This window comes from Staurois parvus, unplaced genomic scaffold (assembly GCF_062004578.1).
Source record: "Staurois parvus isolate SC_StPar_1 unplaced genomic scaffold, SC_StPar_1.0 ptg000985l, whole genome shotgun sequence".
Taxonomy (NCBI): domain Eukaryota; kingdom Metazoa; phylum Chordata; class Amphibia; order Anura; family Ranidae; genus Staurois; species Staurois parvus.
The window spans coordinates 1,850,801-1,870,954 of NW_028318781.1; the positions used below are offsets into that span (position 1 = coordinate 1,850,801).

Consider the following 20,154-nt stretch of genomic DNA (forward strand, 5'->3'; position numbering starts at 1 on the left):
TGAGGCTGTCAATCACAGGCTGTGTTCTTAAGCTCTCTCCCCTGTCACCCTTTATACCTCTTGGTGTCTGGAAAACCTGTAAGACGTGACTCATGAAGGCAGCAGAGAGAAATGACACTTTGTGCTCTGGATTGAGACAAGCACACACTATACCCCCACCCTCTCCATCACGACCAAAAACGCAACCATCAGTCCCACTCTGCAAGCCAAAGTCCTAGGTGTCACTCTAGACTCAAACCTGTCCTTCCAACCCCATGTCCAATTGTTGGCAAACTCATGCAGGCTCCACCTTCGCAACATCTCCAAAATACGTCCGTTCCTAACCCCAGACACTACTAAACAACTCGTTCACTCCCTTATTATCTCACGTCTGGACTACTGCAACTCCCTTCTCACCGACCTACCTCATCACAGACTATCCCCGCTTCAGTCTGTCCTGAACTCAGTGGCTAGACTCATCCACCTTACCAACCGCTCCGCTTCTGCCACCCCCCTCTGTCATTCCCTCTACTGGCTTCCGATTGCCCAACGCATTAAGTTCAAACTACTAACATTGACATACAAAGCCATTCATAACATTGCCCCAAACTACCTCACTGACATGATACCCAAATACCACCCAACCCGTAATCTTCACTCCTCACAAGACCTCCTACTTTCTAGCTCCCTGGTCTTCACCTCCCATGCCCAACTGCAGGACTTCTCCAGGACTTCCCCCATCCTCTGGAACTCACTACCCCAATCCATCAGACTGTCACCTACCCTCACCTTTAGGCGCACCCTGAAAACCCAACTCTTCAGGGAAGCCTACCCCGCCCTCACCTAACAGCCGATCTCCTCCACTCCTCCTACCACTCCATCCCCCACACCCACTCCTAGATTGTAAGCTCGAAAGAGCAGGGCCCTTGACCCCCTCGTGTTTTGTTTTGTTACTGTATTGTCTAATGTACTGTCCCCCACTATAATGTACAGCGCTGAGCAAACCTTTCAGCGCTATATAAATACTGTATAATAATAATAATAATAATATACAGGGACATGTTTTGTTCATATATTTCAAATACGTCAAAAGTTTACAACCACTTTAAGGTAGATCCCCAGCCACTATGTTTCTTTTTTCTTTTGCTGTGTCACCACTGGGGAGCTTTTCTTTCACTCTGTCTCAATCACCACCAGGGCTCTGCTGGATTTTTATTGGAAATCAACATGCTAATGACATTTTTACATCATCAGTAGGTCTCTGTGCTTCTCTATGGTATGCATGCATATCAAGGCTGGTGAGAAGGGCTGGCAGGGTTCGGTGCATGGCCTCCTGAAAACATCACAGCACCCTGCCCCAGTACACCTCTCATGAGCCCTGATGCAAGCAGTGGGCTGGCACTTAGGAGGAATGATGCAAATCATTATAATACAGGATTTATATAGCGCCAATAGTTTATGCAGCACTTTACAACATGAGGGCAGACTGTACAATTACAATACAAATTAATACAGGAGGGATCAGAGGGCCCTGATTGTGAGAGGTTACTATCTAAGAGGGAGGGCCAAGAGATACAAAACACCATAACTGGGGGGGATGAGCTGATGAGAAAGTGGAAATACAGTTATTAGGTGGGGGCAAGATAGGCCTCTCTGAAGAGATGAGTTTTCAGGGATCGTCTAAAGATGAACAGAGTAGGAAACAGATGGGCAGATTGGGGTAGGGAGTTCCAGAGGATGGGAGAGGCTCGGAAGAAGCATGAGAAGAGATGACAAGCATGCATAGAGAGATCTTTGGAGGAACAAAGGGAATGATAAAGTTGGTATTTTGAGATCAGGTTAGTGATGTAGCTGGGGGCTGAGTTGTGGATGACTTTGTAAGTTATTGTTAGTATTTTGAATTTATCAGAATGCCTTGATGGGTGGATGTGGGCATTCTTGTATACATCGGCAAGCCTGCCCTAGGTAACACCCCATGCGATGCTGAGTTTCCATCATTGAAGGAACTGAAATCCAATAAATGAAGGGACGGTCAGGCTCCCACAGTTCTCTCCCTCACTCAGCTAATGTGACCCCCCCTGCTGATAAAGAGGGGCAGGGGAGGGGCAAACAAGAATGCTGTGCAGGCAACTGACATCCTCCTTATCAACTAATGATGTAATTGGTTGTTAGGACGCCAGCAGCTGGCAGGTTGTAAAAGTGTGCAATGATAACCTGTGGCTTTGTGTAACCAAAAGGTGGCCTTGATCCATCCGCTGGCTTGTAAACAATTTTTAGGCAGTTTTTAAGCATTTTGCCAAGGCACCCCTAAAAAAGCCTGAAGGCACCCCAGGATGCCTGGGCACCCTGGTTGAGAGAGGCTGGTCTAAACCATTGTCTCAACTGCAACATCTACAAGAGAGCTTGTTCTGTTGAAAAACAACAAACTTACTGGCCAGATCACCAGGTGACAAAGGCAAGAAAGCCAAAAAAGGAAACTAATGCAGCTATTACATCTAAGAATTGGTAAGCTTCAATTGAAGAATTGTTTAATAATGCTTAAAAAACAATTTTAATGACATTTTTGCTTGAGTTTCTGGCACCTAAAAAGTCTGATATATATGCATTTTTTTGGTCAGGAATGCTGGTAGGCATTTTGAATTCCTATGTCCTTGTGGATGATGAATCTGGCACCATGGGCACTGACTGTGGGATCTCCATGGATATGAAGGATTGTGTCTAGACATCCCCAACTCCCTTCCCCACCCTGTGTGTGTCGTGAACTCATCACAATCCCTGATGACCAGCACACACATGGAAAAGTCTGTCATATTCTCCTACAATTCAGGAGTTCTGGTGGTTCCATAAAAACTGGATTTTTCTATAATAGGTGGAAGCAAATTGTGACAGTGCAAAGATTATTAAGATTGGGCAGCACAGTGGCTAAATAGTTAGCTCTTCCACCCGGCAGTACTAGGGTCACTGGTTCAAATCCCAGCCACACCACCTCCTGCCCGCAGTTTGCGTGTTTTCTCTGTGCCTGCGTGGGTTTCCTCCGGGTACTCCAGTTTTCCTCCCACACTCCAAAGACATGCTGGCAGGTTAACTGGATCCTGTCTAAATTGGCCCTAGTGTATGTAAGTTAGGGACCTTAGATTGTACACCCCTTGAGGGTTAGGGACTGATGTGAATGTACAATATATATGTAAAGTGCTGCATAAATTGATGGCGCTATATAAGTACCTGAAATAAAATAAAAAATATTAAGAGCCATGGAAGTATAGAGGTGATGATTGAAATACAACTTTTTGATGCCTTGTCCCAACTTTTTAGACACGTCCTGCTTCCATCCATTTGAAAATTCACTTATTTTTTTTCTTAACATGGTACAGTTTAAACTTTTGATATAGTATTCTATTGTGAATAAAATATGGGTTGACGAGATGTGCAAATCATTGCATTCTGTTTTATATGCAGATTTTACACAGCGCCCCATCTTTTTTGGAATTGGGGTTGTATTAAAGTGGAACTGGAGAGAAGAGAGGAACAGGAGGCGCCAAGCTAAGTGCAGTATGTAACAGTAACATTTAATAGAAGCAATAAAAACACTCACAAGAGCAAGAAATAAATAAAGCTCATGTGTGTTATGGATGTAAGACCACTCGGAATCCGTCCTGTAGGATATTGCCAGTGTGTATGGGGTGACAGCCGGATGGAAAAAGCCTTTGGTGCAGTGTACAGTCTTCCTGGGATGTGTGGGAGGATGGTGGAGCCAATGGACAGCCATCCGTCCCTGGAAGAAGCAGGAAATAGCCGCACAACCAGCGTGGAACGCACCGGCAGAAGTGTGACGTCACTGGAAGTCTCCGAGGGTCAGATGTCCGGATTACACAGAGAACAGCAGAAGCAACAGGCTATGCGCTCGGAGCATCTAGCTCCTTCGACAGGCCTCTCCCATTTCTTAAGAACGTGGAACTAAAGTCTATAAAGGCAGAATTGTTTTGTATGTCTCTTATCTAAAGAAAAATTCCTTCATCTTTCTCCTGGTATTTTTTTTTAAACTGTTACTAAACCCAGGACCCTGCATTCCCTCTATCTGGTCTCCCACAGTACACAGAACATGGAAATGCAATTATTTTAGTAAATATAAACTGCTAAATACCTTTTCTCATCAGCAGTCTTGTGACTTCTATTAGTGTCCAGCTGAGCACTGGTTAAACTTGTAGGAGGAGTTTTAATTCGCCTCGGACTGTCCTATAGGACTGCATGACCCCTGACCCTCTGTCTGGACAGTGTTGATTGGCTCTGCGCTGATCACATGTACCTTCTCAGAGACAAAAAAAACTCTCTAACAATACACACCAAACTTATCATATGCAAAGTGCCTCCCAGGGCTCTGTACTATCAGCAGATGAATTGGGGACAGTAGGGGAGGATCAGAGAAGACAGGATCAAACAACCTTTTTACACAATGCAGAGGATTAACCCCTTAGGTTCCACAGTGAGTATAACACGCACGCTTTACTGCATATACAGACTGATTTTACTGTTGTGGGTTTAGTAACACTTTAGTGAACCCTGCCCATAACACATGCACGAGAACAATATTTGTCCTTTACTGGAATATGTAAGATGCCAAAAGTGGAGCCAAGATAATATAACTCCAGTGTGTGTAGGACAGTTTCGTTGTCATAGGCTGCCCAATGGCCGAAGAATGAAGACATGGGATGCAGAATAAGTGGCAAAGTGAGCAGCAGTGACAATGAGGAGTGAAGACCTGTCTGTGTTGGAGGAAGGCCAATGGGCAAGTCTGCCATAACATGCAGGTATACTGAGCTTACCTCAATAATATGGCAACAGCTGCTGCTGCTCCCAATTCTGGGAACTTGACTCCACTTTGACAAAGTGACAGCAGAGCTTACAGTAAGCAAGAGGGAAAACATTTGTTGCATTCTGGGAGATTCTCTTCTCCCCATTCAAGATCTAAATGTGTGATATGTTGGTCCTAGAATTCATTTATTGTCCACATTAGGGACAAACCCAGAAGTCGGCTGTCAGTACTGGGCCAATGAGCTGTGGGTGTTCATTGTTTTAATTCCTCATTTTTGTGTGTATCCTGCCTCTTATATGATATAACTTTCTTCCTTCCTCAGGATTAGTTACTGTATTGACCTTTAGAGAGATATTAAAGCTTGAGATTTAATTTTTTTAACCTCTTGGCGCCGGCCGCATGCAAATGTGCAGCCTCCCAGCGTCTGGGCTTTAACGCCGAGCGGCCGCACATTTGGGCGCAATTAAGAAAAACGTGCTGAGAGCGCATGTACTGCACGCTCCCAGCACACATGGCCGATAGTCATGGAAAGGTCCCGATCTCCTCTTTCGATCGGGACCTTTTCCAATCATGTGACCGCGAATCACGGTGGTCACATGACCCTAAACCCCCGCCCTACCTCCCAGCTTCTGAAACCCTTAAAGGGCCGGGAGGCGCCGGTGCCAAGGGGTTAAATAAAAACATGATAAACTTACCTGCTCTGTGCAATGGTTTCACACAGAGCAGGCCCCAATCTTCTTCTTCTTGGGTTCCCCATAGGTGCTGTTTGCTCCACCCCCCTGCAAGCCAATTGCTGTGGAGGGCACTCATGCGTGCTTGCTCCTGAGCCGGCTCTATGTGTCCATTGGCACACAGAGCACAGCTCAGCTCCACCCTTCCTCACTGGCTGTGATTGACTGACAGCAGCAGGAACCAATGTCTGTCCAGCAGAGAGGGAAAGTTGTTGCTCTCCTGCACATAAATGGATCAAGATTGGGCTCAGGTAAGTATAAGTGGGCGCTGGTGAGGGTAACAGCACACTGAAGGTTTTTTTTTATCTTCCATGGAGTACAAAACTTTCAGGATTTGGGCTCTTTCACATGGACGTTCCAATCTGGTCCGCCTGCCCGTTTTTCAGGCGGACCCGATCAGAGCCTCCATTCTCCTCTATGGAGTGGCAGGTGTAAACAGACATGTGTCCAAGATGGAACAATGTAACTATGCAAAAAAATTTCAGCCCTGGAATTCAGATTTACCCAACACGGAGCGTCCAAAATGGTTTCTGTCTACAGGACACATGAAAATTCAGGCATTTAGTCTTGATCAAAGGATGCTTCCTTCATAGCACATTCAATGTATAAATGAAGAGCCTGTTGCTGTCTCCACTTATGGCCCCTTTCCTCTGTGGCTCTATGGATTCTATCTTGGATACACAGAATATAACTGGATAGTAACATTTATAGGTAAAGTTGATCCAGGGAATATCCGATTGCCTCTCGGGGGATCAGCAAGGAATTGTTTCCCCTACAGGAGCAAATTGGATTATGCTTTGCTGGGGTTTTTTTTTTGCCTTCCTCTGGTTCAACTGTGGGTGTAGGATTAAAACTTTTTTTTTTTAAAAGGTTGAATGGATGGACTTTTGTATTTTTTTTCAGCCAGACTATGCAACTACGTATTTCCAGTGCTGCGCTATTGACAACAATGAAGTTGGAGTTTTCTGTAAAAGCTGCAGGCCTCCACAACCTACATATAAAATAAACTGCACAGCAAAGGGTTGAAGTAGACCTAGCGTCACATATTTTCATGCTAAAATGTATGCAGTTATGTGGAGTTGGAACACCTTACAGAGATCACAGTACTCCAACTTACAATGTCTTCATCTGATTTTCTTTCCAAAAGGACAGCACCATATTTGTTTAAGCATCATCTGGGGTCATCATCTATTTAGTGAACTGAGCTGCTAGCTCAGAGATGACGCAATCATGTGAAATCCTGGTGACAATGCAGTTCTTGTCTGCACTCACTTATTTCCGACATACTCCCCCTTGCAGCAAATGAGATGACATCTCAGACTATACCAGGGGTGTCCAACCTGTGGCCCAACACAAAATCATAAACTTACTTAAAAATGTTGAATTTCTTGTAAAAAAAAAAAAAAAAAATCATTTACACTTAGCAAACACATGCTGCTGTAGAATAATTTGATAGTGTCTTTTTATTGGATTTTTATAAGCTTTATGTCCCCAAAGAAAAATCTCCCACTCTTCACTATCGGGCATGGTTCACATATACGCATTTTGCGTGTGATGCTTTCTCCAGTGCTTTTTGCTGTTTATTTTGCGTTTTCTACATGCGTTATGTTCAGTTTTTTTTGTTGCTGGACAGAATAAAAACAAACTGTAAAACGCCACAAAAGGGCATTACCATGCATTTCAGTAGCTTCTTCATTGAACTCTAGTGCAGCAAAAATGCTGCATTTTGCTTTTAACCACTTGCCTACCAGGCACTTCTACCCCCTTTGTGCCCAGGCCAATTTTCAGCTTTCAGCGCTGTCACACTTTGAGTGACAATTGCGCAGTCATACAACACTGTACCCATATGAAATTTTTAGAATTTTTTTCACACAAATAGAGCTTTCTTTTGGTGGTATGTTCTCGCCACTGGGTGTTTTAATTTTTGTGCTATAAACAAAGAGCAAAAATTTAGAAAAAAAAGTCTGTTTCTATTATAAAATTTTGGAAAGAGGTAATTTTGCTCCATCACTGATGTGCGTTGATGAGGCAGCACTGATATGCAACAATGATGGGCACTGATTCAGTGGCGGTACGTCCTTAAAATTTCCATTTATCGTCAGTACTTTCTGTGACAGCGTGGAGAAAGTGCAGCCGATAACCAGCAACTGTATTTACTGGTGATCTGCTGTGTCATTGGACACGGCTGATCACGTGGTAAAAAGCCGCGGTGATTAGCCTTTTACCACGTCACGTGATCAGATGTGTCCGTAGGACAAAGCTATCACGGAGGTCGCAGGGGGCGCATGCATTCTGGGAGGAAGTCATATGACGCCCTTCCAGAACTGGCGAGTCGCGGTGAAGCAGTCACTCGGCTATCTGTGGTCGGCGAGTGGTTAAAAAAAAAAAGTGTCCCTGACCCTTTCCAAAAACGCAGCAGCTCAAAAAAGCATAGATGTGAACATGTTCCATAGGAAACCATGGTAAATGAACTATAGTGCATTTCTGCAAAAAGCACTATAAACACATTGGTTTGAACCGAGTCTCACCCCTTATGCAGGTCAATCTTCAGCAGCACCTATATTAGCGAGCAACTATTTTCAAGGATGACTGACTCACATCAAGGGCAAAATTAAAACCACAATATGTAATGAGAACCTTGAGAATTGCTACTCCATCCACCGAACCAGATATTGATGTGTGTCAAATATTGCACTAGTTTTATTTTGCCCTCCTTTACTTTTATAATAAAAAAATATTTCAAAACCGTTTGACTTAGACAGGTTCATTACCTATATCAGTGATCGTTAACTTGTGATCTGCCCGGCTTTTTCTGCTCATCAGATATCCTTATTGCTTAGTGTATTTTATGTGTGGATCAAGACAATCCCTATTCCTCTAATGTGGCCCAGGAAAGTCAAAAGGTTGGACACCCCTGGCCTAGGCAAAGTCATCCTCCTGGAGCTCACTGTCTTACTCCGATACTGTGACTGTATATTGCGATATACCAGGAATTTATTCATACAGTGTTGTGAAATCATTTAGTAAAAAGGTTCAGTGAAGTGAAAGTGCATCATAGGTTCTACATAGCAAGTAGATAGCACAGGGTTAAATTAACATGGTAACAGCATGCTGCTGGTTGGCTTGGAGTGCGCTGGGCTCCGAGTGCGCTGCTGTTCTGCGTGTGCACTGGGCTCCGAGTGCGCTGCTGTTCTGCGTGTGCACTGGGCTCCGAGTGCGCTGCTGTTCTGCGTGTGCACTGGGCTCCGAGTGCGCTGCTGTTCTGCGTGTGCACTGGGCTCCGAGTGCGCTGCTGTTCTGCGTGTGCACTGGGCTCCGAGTGCGCTGCTGTTCTGCGTGTAGACTGGGCCTGGAGTGTGCTGCAGTTTGGTGTATATATGCTTGGCCTGGTATGTGCTTTTCGGTGTGCTGGTGTATAATAGACTCCAGCAGGCCACAGCTGCCCAGCACTTACTGAAACACAATGGGGGGGGGGGGGGTATAGGGGAGATTCAATAAAGGGACTCTGTCACTTTTATGGCCTGCTTGTTATTGTATTGTGCCAAATTCTTGAAGCCTTTGCAACACTTTTGGTTCCGACAGCAACTCATGCACCAAATTCATAGTTCTAAAATGTGCCACTTTTACATTGGATGCAGCAAATGTAAAAGTGGAGCTAATTAAGACCAACTCACCTTTTACATACAGGGAGGAAAAACTGGCTCAGGGAGATTTTGGAAAAACAGTCAACATGAGCCAAATTCCAGTACAGGTTCTAGACAGGTACACGAATTTGGCGCTTTCTACACCACTTTTAGAATGCATGAGAGGTACATTCGCAAACACTGCATGCACCAGTCTTTATGAATCCTAGGGTATAAGTGTTCTTGAAAACTCCAGTCGCAGGAGGGCTGCAAGGCATTGTGGAAACTTAGCCTCGGTTCACACTATGAACTGCACTGTACATGCACCAATTTTGGAACTGCACTGAAATTGGATCGCAATTTTTTTTGTACCATGTGATCCGATGCAGGCAGACAACTGTTTGCAACCTGTATTTGGGGTGTTGAAAAGATAGAACTGACACCTGTTGCAGATTGCAAGGGCAGTGCAATTTGAATGTGGTGCTGGAAACCCATACAGATTGTGGCTTTCCCAAACCACATCCTAGTGTGAACCTAGACTTAGTGATTGGAGGTATTCCCATGGATCAGAAAAAAAAAACAAAAAAACAGAAGAAAATGCCTTTTACTTCCACTTTGTCACACTTGAGCACAGAAGAGAGCTTTTGCTCTATCACTTATTGAGCCTGCACACCACACGGAGTTGACTCCTGTGACCTTGGATGCTCCTTAATTTGGTACTTCACTCTCAATCAACAATGACTATCTTTAATCGTTATGCTACCAGCATTAGTATATAGATCGGAAAAGTAGATTTACGTGTTTTAAACCAATTTTTTTTAATGTTTCTTCAGTTACTTTCTGCTTTTTTTTTTTGCCTAGGCAAATTATGTCAAACATCCCAGGAGTCTTATGGAGGAGGGGTTCTCTCAGCCAAGCATGCCCTCTTGCGTGTATGCTTAACCTCTTGGCACCGGCCACACGCAAATGTACGGCCTCTTGGCCTTGACGCTGAGCGGCCACACATTTGCGAGCAATTAAGAAAAACATATGTGCTGAAAGCACACGCCCTGCATGCTCCCAGCACACTTGACCGGTACCCACAGAAAGGTGCCAATCTCCTCTTGCGATCGGGACCTTTCCCGATCATGCGACAGCAAATCACAGCAGTCACATGACCCTTAAACCCCACCTCCCTGCTTCTGAAACCCTTAAAGGGCCGGGAGGCGCCCACGCCAAGGGCAGATGGATTTTATGAAGTCAATTCTACGGGAATCATCTGCCCTTACACAAGATGGCCCACAGCCAGAAATGCTGGGAGGATGCTTTTCAAAGTAATCTCAGCCAAGTAACGTATGAAGCTATGGATGGATGAGTTTTCTTTGAATATTAAAAATGAATACAATTGGATTTTTGCTTTGTGGTGCTCTGATGGATTATAGTTCCGCTTTAATATAAGGCATACCCAAAAAAGCTACTACAGACGAAAGGATTAAAAAGTGTTTTAATTATACACATGTGGTCACAATTCTGCCTTTAAAAAGATCCTTGGGAAATGTACATAAGGCCGCTTGTAAATGTACATCATCTATAGGTTATTGTTACAATGCTGTATGTTCACCAAAATTGACAATAATTTACACGGTCTCTTGGTTTTTCAAGCAGGAGACTCAGAAAAAAAAAATTACAGTACTTTCCTATACAACGCAAATCACTGGCTTGTTCACTTACAAGACATTACTATGTGGGTATATACACATACAGGGTGGTCATAATTAAAATAGGAATATTCAGGGACAATGTAGGTCACGATCATTTTATAAAAAGGTCACAGTGGTGGATAGCTTAAAAAGATCTCACAAATCCAATTTGTATTTACTTCGTACAAGGCGGCAGCCTTCTGCAGCATGTACTGGAGGTCACAATCGGCTACAGCTACTGATCAGTGTATTCTGACAGGGAAGTCGTCCCGCTGTCAGAATACAGCATCTTCGTGGAGAGGGCTCCTCTATCCACCTTGCTTGCATGGATGGGGAAATCAAATTTTTTAAAAAAAATCTGACTTCTAACACCTTAAAGTGCTGTGTAAATTGATGGTGCTATACAAGTACCTGTAATAAAAATAAATTGTAAAAAATAACACCATATTTATGGTGTTATTTTTTACAAATTTTTATTACAGGTACTTGTATAGCACCATCAATTTACACAGCGCTTTACATATATTGTACATGCACATCAGTCCCTGCTCTCAAGGAGCTTACAATCTAAGGTCCCTAACTCCCATGCATACATACTAGGGCCAATTTATACAGGATCCAGTTAACCTACCAGCATGTCTTTGGAGTGTGGGAGGAAACCACAGTACCCGGAGGAAACCCACACAGGCACAGGGAGAACATGCAAACTCCACTGTGCTGCCCCCTTGATCTACACTGGCTATATATGGTCGATTTCATTATGGCCACCCTGTGCGTGTATTTTCCCCAGTCAAATCGTTTTATTGTTACTATGCACAATGTACTGCATTCTAATAACACGTTAGAGCCATGATGTATAAACAAGAACAAATTTTCCACCGGTAGATAAATAGATAGCTGGTATTTATATATTTATATTTTATGAAGCTGTATAAAGACCGGTTAAAAAAAAAAAAAAAAAAAGAAAAAACAAACTTGATTCAGAGAAAAGAAATTTACATTATACAACACTATTTGCCAAGGCAATATAGAAGAGACCCAAATGTACACTGAAATATTTTTTTCGTCCCTCCCCGGACAGTGGGGAGGTGACAGTGACATGTACAGCCAAAAGGTTTACAAATGTACACCTGTACAATCAACTACAAAATGAGCAAGGCTTGTAGTAAACAATGAAACTGTAAACGGTCAACTACTCATTAGTTACACTTGTACAATACAAAGCATATACTTATATAAACAGAGAAAATTACAAACGTAAAGCAGTTCGAATATATTTATATGTATATATATATTTATATATTTATATATATTTTTATCAGCGGTTTTGTCATGCGTAAATGTCAAGCTACCATAGGGATTTTCATTTTTCTAACTAAAAACTACGTGTTTTGGCTAATGACTGCAAATTAAAAAAAACAAAAAAAATCTTAGCGACTAATAAAAAAAAAAAAAAAAAAAAAAAAGAAGGTCACACACCGTTATATGCGAGGGAAAATAAAAATACAAAAAAACAATACATTGACTTTACTACCACTGCAGAGGAAAGCATTCATTGTCAGTGCTTAACTATGTGCTAGAGAAACAAAAATGGAGCTGTCGTCTACAGAGAGGTTACATTTTCCTTTTTATGATTTGCGAATTTGAGAATTAATATAGCAGGATGAGGTCGTAATGAACCGCACCAGTGGAATTCACCAAAGCCTCCGTTGCATACAAAAAATGGAAAAAAAAAACCCCCAGCATGATTTGCACACTAAATCCCATTTGTTTATAAGGTGATTAAAGAGTGTAAAAAAATTTAACCTGATCGCCTCATTCTTTACAAACCATTTCAAAATTCACTGGTGCTGTAGAAATCTGGAAATGCAGACCAGCAAAATAAAAAATTGCACCACAGATGGCTTATGAGCCCTTGATATCTACAGTGAGGACAGTTGATGGTGCCAAGGGTCTGAGATGTGTACATCCAAGCCATTATATGAACAAGGTTTACTTGGGTCATACAAGAAACATATGTCCTTACCCACAGGGGCAAAGTCTAACAAAAGCCAAAACACTTGTCTCATTTCTTCCTAAGCTCCAATTAAGTACTCCAATTACACACATTAGGAGGGATTTACTAAAACTGGAGCACCCAGAATCTGGTGCAGCTCTGCATAGTAACCAGTTTCCAGATTTAATAGTCAAAGCTTAACTGAACAAGCAGAAGTTAGAAGCTGATTGGCTCCCATGCACAGCTGCACCAGATTTTGAGCACGTTAGTTTTAATAAATCTCCTCTATTCTGTTCAAATGTGAATATATAGCAAGTCCCAAATTTCTCCTTAAATATTGTAAAGCCTAGTTGTAGCTTTACACTTTAGGTTTAATATCAGGCAACACAAAATGAAAGAACTTGTCCAGAGTTATTTTACTGTTTCAGCCCAATCCCTATGCAAACGGCTGTGCTCTGTGGGAGCAATGATCAATACCTATAGTCCGCATGCTCCCTGCACAGTGGTCCAATCTTCTCAGGCAGTGTGAACATTGTGCAAGGGGTGCATGGGACCATTGGAGATCTGGACCTTCGGCTCTCACACAGCTCAGTGGTCCGGATCTAAGCATACTGCACTGAAGGTTCAAATAGGAATAGGGCAAGAGCAGAAAAAGAGACACACAGACACACACACTTTGTTTCATGCAGCCTGATGTTGAAAATGAAATAGACAAAAAAAAAAAAAAAAACACAATTGGGTTTTGGGACAAAAATACCAAGGGACCCCTGTATCGGTCTTCTTCACAGACAAATGTTTGCAGCTGCCCCCTCCCCTTGTGTAGGAGGAATCAACTCCTGTGGAATTCTGCAACTGATGTAATCCCCTGCTGCTAACTGGCTGGCAGAGCATGCCGTTCCACACTTCACAAAAGGTTTTTAGGGGGCTGATCCATAACTCCTACAGGGTCAAGGATCTTGATCTCAGCAAGAGCCTGCTGTCAGGTCTGCTTTTCCTGATAGGTAGGAACAATACACATGAAGTGCAAGAAATCTAATCGGCAAACAAAAAATCATAGCAAATTTATCTTTGTATAATGAATATGACCTTGTGGGCATGTTCTCACCAGTCCTTTCAGATAAAGGTGTTGCTTGTTTGATTTCAAATGAGTTTTTCAAACCATGAATGCAGCATAACAAATCTGTGGGTACATACCTTTACAAAGCTGCCAGAAAAAAAAATACAAAATAGTTTACTCATGTGGACATAGTATGGGAGAGTCTTGTGTATCAATGATCAAGTCTCTCTAAGAGAAAAGCTTTTACGGCGTGCCTGAGACACAAATCCATGTAATGTTTCCTGGGCTTCAAATCCTATGCTGCTGATCTGATATAGAAGGGCATCAGGTGAATGAAAAGCCACTCATCTTGACCCAAGAAATTTGATTCTAAAGCGAACCTATACTTTGACATTCAGGGGAAAGAAATATGTTCCCTCTAATGCCCCCCTCCCCGGCAGTATACAGGTACCTTCCCTTTCACTCCCACACTGCTTTGTTGAGCTGATGCAAGAAAAAGCCAAAAGCCCCAAGCTACAATTCTTAGAGCCGAGTTGAAGTCGTATCTTACAGAGGGCTATTGGCACAATGCTATCACGTGTTCCTGTACACCCAAAGCCATAGCAATTTCCTTTGGTCCCCAGCACTGAACAGAGTGGCTAGAGAGCAAAAGAAAAGTAGGTGTTGGGATGGAGGCGTGATTAACACATACCTATTGTTTTGTCTTGGACACACTAAACAGCAAACCATTGCTTTGCCTGTCAGTTGCCTAAAAGGACTAACACGGTTTGAGAACAGCAGTAACCGTAGTGGAAAGCCGTATCATACATTTGGGCACAGTCAATCACCCTGTAACAAAATGGCTGTCTTGCAGATATCATTTGTGAAATTTGGAGTTAGGCCTCGGTCCCATACAAATTTAGGTCATAACATGGCTCCAGACAAACCAGTACCACGCCAAACCATTTGTTAGCTTTAAGCTGGCCATACACAGATGGAGTTTCTGCTGATCAGGCTAAATTGGCCGAAACTTAAATTGTGAGTGGCCCTGTTGGCACCACCCGGTATGACAAAGTTGATTTAAAAACAGGATATGGTTGGAAAATAGTCTACCATGCACTCACTATTTGGGTATTCAGGCAATCACAGCTGTCTGAATACGAACGCGTATGGGGGAAAATGAAGCGATTTTTCTTGTTCGGCCCACAGGACATGGCTACCTGAAGTAGATACTGCCCAGTGCCTCACAGTACTACATTACTTAGGCTACATGGGTCCAGTCAGACTAGTGGCATGTTCATCCATGCATCAACATAAAACACCTACTGACCAGCTTCTCACAGCCTTCTGCATTACATTATAAAACAACATGGCTTCAGTCAAACTAATGCCATGTCCACCCATGCATTAAAATTAAGCTGCTACTGTTCAGTCCCTCACAGCTTGCTGGACTGAAAGGCCTCTATCACCTCACAAAACTAGACTGCTATCTCCAATAAACTAGCACACAGTCTATAAAATGTGCCCATATATTTTGATCACCAGTAGAGAATTTTATCATTAAGAAAACAAAATAAAATAAGATGCAACAAAATAAGACTCATACTCTATTTACAAGCAGGAACTCCATGCTTATGGGAGACTAACCCAACTGGCAAACCAGCGTATTAAAATACTGTACTTTTCCCTTTTAAAAACTACCACTTTTTACAGGAACTTTACAAGGTAAAAATTTACAAAATATGTGACAGCTTGATACAATTACATCATTTACAGGCCCTGGTTTTTTTATTTTAAACTAACAGGCAGTTGGGTGAGTCTTCCACTGAAGCTGGAGGCAGGCCCAAAATGTACACCCGGAGACAGTGAGATTTCAAGTGGGAAAATAATAAATAGTGTGATACACATCAGCTCTTCTTGTAGGAAGCGAAGTGGAAGGGTTTGATAGCTTCTTGTAAAGGTTGAGAGGTGTGATGAATATCGGTCTTGTATTCTTCCTTCCTCCTCTGCTACAGCATTCCATTGGAGGGCCCTACCATTGGCCCCAGGTCAGTGCTAGTCTTCATGTAATACTTCTCCAGCTTGGCCAGTATGTGTTTCCCATAGGTATATTTACGCAGTGTGGTGATGTGTGGTCGAATCTTAGAGGAACAGAAAAAAAAAAATTACTTAAAATAGTTTGTAAAACGCAAACATCGCAATACCATGCAATCCAACGCAATAATAATCACAAGTAATGTTCAGGAATAAAGCTACTAAATCACTCACTTGTTAAATCGATCTCCTTGACGATTACAACTCTCAGCAGTCTATTTACTCTTCAGTCTATCATAAATGTCATTGTCAGATTTATCCACTTTGTCAAGCTTAGTGCCCGCAGGCCCCCTCTGCTAATCTTTAGGCTGGCCATAGACAAGTCGAAAAACTAACAAAATTTGTATTGATCATCAAATCATTCATTTTACGCATCAGTGTAAAAAAAAAAAAAAAAAAAAAGTGCAATCGAAAGTGCCTTATCCAACACAGTGTTTTTTTTGTTTTTGTAAATCAAAACAATTGATGGCACAATCATATGAGCCATTTTCATTTTTCGATCAGCAGAACTTTCATTTTTTTTACTGGTCTATGACCTGCTTTATATTGACCACCACTTGCCCAGAATATGAAATTCAAAATACTAATTGTCCAACAGCCTTGTCTCAAAATATTATCCAAACTGTCCTTTCAGCTACCCCCCAGGACCTCTGTCTCCCTAGCACCCTCATCACCTCCTCCCATATTCATCTTCAGGATTTCGCCAGTGTGTCTCATCCTTTTGAACTCCCTAACCCAATCTGTCCAGCCATCTCCAACTCTGCCTGCCTTTAGGTGATAGCTGAAAAATCATCTTCTCAGGGAAGCCTATTCAACCTCCACTTTCACTTTCTCCAATTCATTCATCAAAGTTATATTTTGTATCACATGCCTCTCCCTGTAAGCTCTCACAAGCAAGGCCCTCCTAAACGGCGCTTGAATTATACTGAAACTAACATTTCCCTTATTTTGTAAAGTGCTGCGCAAACAGTTGGTGCTCTATAAATCCTGTATTAACATACTGCCTGACTTAGGTTTGTGTGCATTGGGTTTATATGAAAAGTCAGGTAGAGACACAAGAAGTGTCTTCCAATCTGGCCGTTTTTGGTCAGATGACATAAAAATCTCAAGTTTTTGGTACCAGTAGACAGCCTTAGACAACCTATCTTAAGGGGGAAAAGAAGACCAGTTTGAAAGCCAGGTCCAAGCGCTATTCTTCCTCCCAAAGTAAGCTAGAACAGCTTGTGCGCTCTTCTCTCCATAGCCATAAACATGTTCCTCTGGGCTGAATGTACTGGTTTGTGATGCAGCCATCAGTCTCTGTGTTGTTGGGCACTTTTAATTTTACAATCATTAAGTGTTCTTTACCTTATGCATGATGATTTTGCGCTGAGCAGGCTCGGCCATGTCAATCATCTTTTGCACCACATAATTTGCATACTGGTCCTTCATCATGGTGTATAAGGCACTGTGAGGACCGTCATTCTGGCAGCAGATCTCATCGATGAGTAGAGCTCTCTCCGTACGGGAAGAGTGGGTGACACACTTCTCTACAACATTGCTAAGTAGAAAGGGAAGACAAATTCATTTAAGAGAAAGAAGATTTGGTGACCAGATGCACACAGCCGTTGTGCACAGTTGTGTTTGAAACAGAGTTCAGCTTCATTATAACAGTCACAGTAAATTGCTAAATGCAGACATCAGACTGATATGGCAAACAGACCACCACAGTTGCTTGTATAGTGCAATGCTCTGGCACAAAGACAGGTGCATTCATTTGTAAAACAGAAAAGGCTCCAGAGACAGCTTGGCTGTTATTTAAATAAGCAACTGTTCATGAACATCAAAAGATGAAAAATCAATAGAGGGTACTTTCAGGTGGGAAGTTTTTTTTAAGACCATTTACCTTGCAAATTTGTGCTGACTGAGGGCTAAAACCTTTCCTCTTATCTCAGAAACAATCTTGCTCTTGTCTTCAGTGCGGCCATGTTCCAATACATGCTGAATTACATAATTACCATACTGATCCTGTAGGAAGGAAGCAAGTATTAAAACACATACTTTTTTTGCATCTGTTGTGCGCCAAGAATTATATCCTCACACTCACGACACATTCAAAAAGCCAGGGGATGGAGTGTGATGTCACGCAGTTAACACGGCTTCGGGTGACCTCTGACCCACGCATGACTCAGACACAATCGGAGGAGTACAATAAAGAATTAATGTAACTTTACTGGTTGCAGGTCCCTTTAGAGCTACCTGTTCCTAATTCAGGCAAGCTATCATTACCGCTTTGTGCCAAATTCAGTAAGTTCCTTCTACAGTCACCAAGACTATGGCATTGAGAGATTCTTAAAAAAATTACCATCAGTTTGTGGATCATTGAACTGGTGGTAATTGGGACCAAATCTGAGCTCACACACAGAGGCACGTCAGTACTCAGAGTGGTGCATGTCTGTGCATGAATGTGACAGCTTCCTTCACTGGGCTCCATCCAGCTGCTGACAGGGAGATTCCCAGGACAAAAAGCGAAAAGTATTCAAAGGGGCTGAGAATACTGGTGATGTCATTACCCAAATATAGCGATGTCATTACCCAAATATAGCAATGTCTATATTTGGGAAAAGACAAGTAACTGTGTGGCCAAAGCCTGATGGGGAACTACTAAGAATAATTTCCCCTTCAGATCTGCCTTCTGATGAGATTTGGTGGATTTTAAAGCCACTATTGGAATGAAGGATCCACTCATTGCTGTGTGCTTTCAATCAGCAACAAGAGATGGGATGGGGAACTCGTCTCTCAAGCTCCCCATCAGACTCTGCCCAGCACAGTCAGTGCAATGATCGCAGTGATCGACGAGGGAGCACACCGAGGAAGGAGTCCAGTATGGACACTCCAACCTCAGTGCCAGGCTTCAACAGGTACCTGAATTGGGTGCAAGCACCAACAATTTTGGGACAGTGACCCAATAGAATTGTAAAGGGTATGTATAAGTATAATAAGGGACATGAATATAAATCTTTCATTCACAAGCTTACATTTTTATACTTAAAAGGCTGAATATTCCCATTCCAACAAACCAAAGCATAGCGGTTTCTCAGTGCACATTCTACAGATTCACACATGACCACAGAACACTTCAGTGGCACAACTACTGCATCCTATTCACCACTGAAAAATGTACCCTTTGTCTTGAATTCCACTTGAAAAATAGCAGTGCCACTTTCTGACATGTGACTATGCATAGGCTCACTTGTGCTGTTCCTAAGTTTAATCATTGTTTACCATTGTCATGTGACCTGCTGTGATTGGTCACAGCAGTCACATGGTACCGGCAGCAGGCCAGTGCACAGATCAGTCATCAACTGTCCAATGGACAAAGCCGGTGCCAGATCTCGCTGCTATGTGGCCCCATGGGTGAGCGCGAGGACGTCATATGATGTCCATACGAAGCAACAAAAATCCTGCATGGCTGTCATTTTACTATAGGCCAAGTGGCAGAGGATTAAGGTACAGCTGTCTTTGAATGCTATAAAACTTAAAGCTGTCACTGAGTAATTACAGTGCAAGAATCTACCTCCTTCATTCATTTAGCGGATCTGAGCTTCTGGCAGCACTCCTGCTGCTTCTTGATCATTACCAAAGTAGTCATCAGGGAGGCAACTGTGACATAAGGAAGAAAAGCCCTACTCTTCCATCATATGGCAGACTCCAATACACGGTAAATAAATAGTGAGAAAAAACAAAAACCTGAAGGGGAACCTATAAGTAACATTGGTGACAAGTCCTTTGCTCTATGCTTGCCTTTCTAGGGCACATCTAAATGCCAATTCAAAAAAAAAAAAAAAAAAATAATGCCCAGCTGATTAACAGAAAGAACGAGGATCCTTCCTTTAAGTTAATGGAGTTTTACCTGCACCAGCTGCTCTGTGCTTTGATGTAGCTCCTCCAGAATTGGCATAGTCTGTTCCACAGTGCAATGCTCCAGTATGCGCTGTATTACTCTGCAGCCATAGGGGTGGGTGGAGAGTACATACACCTGATAGACACAAAAAAAAACAACAATCAGAAACTGTCCAAAGCCACAATAAAATCACAATGGAATTTTTACTGAAGACTGCCTACTGAAAATACTATTTTCTAAGCCGTGCTGATTCAAACACTTGAAGGGCCCACTCCCATAGATACAGTACATTAATGTGCGCTGCATAAAGCTTTTTTTTTCCC

At 42.5% G+C, this 20,154-nt stretch overlaps 1 protein-coding gene across 2 annotated transcripts in view; it reads right to left on the reverse strand.

The window, feature by feature from the left end:
- Positions 1 to 10,608: 10,608 nt before the first annotated feature.
- Positions 10,609 to 20,154, reverse strand: part of PUM2 (pumilio RNA binding family member 2) — a 103,794-nt gene continuing 94,248 nt past the window's right edge. For both annotated transcript variants that reach the window (XM_089657349.1, XM_089657347.1), the window contains 4 exons: positions 19,841 to 19,966; positions 17,834 to 17,955; positions 17,296 to 17,488; positions 10,609 to 15,995 (listed from right to left, as the gene is read on the reverse strand). In XM_089657349.1, the coding sequence (XP_089513475.1) occupies positions 15,864 to 15,995; positions 17,296 to 17,488; positions 17,834 to 17,955; positions 19,841 to 19,966 (573 nt within the window). In that variant the 3' untranslated portion in view covers positions 10,609 to 15,863. The remainder of the gene's footprint in view (positions 15,996 to 17,295; positions 17,489 to 17,833; positions 17,956 to 19,840; positions 19,967 to 20,154) is intronic.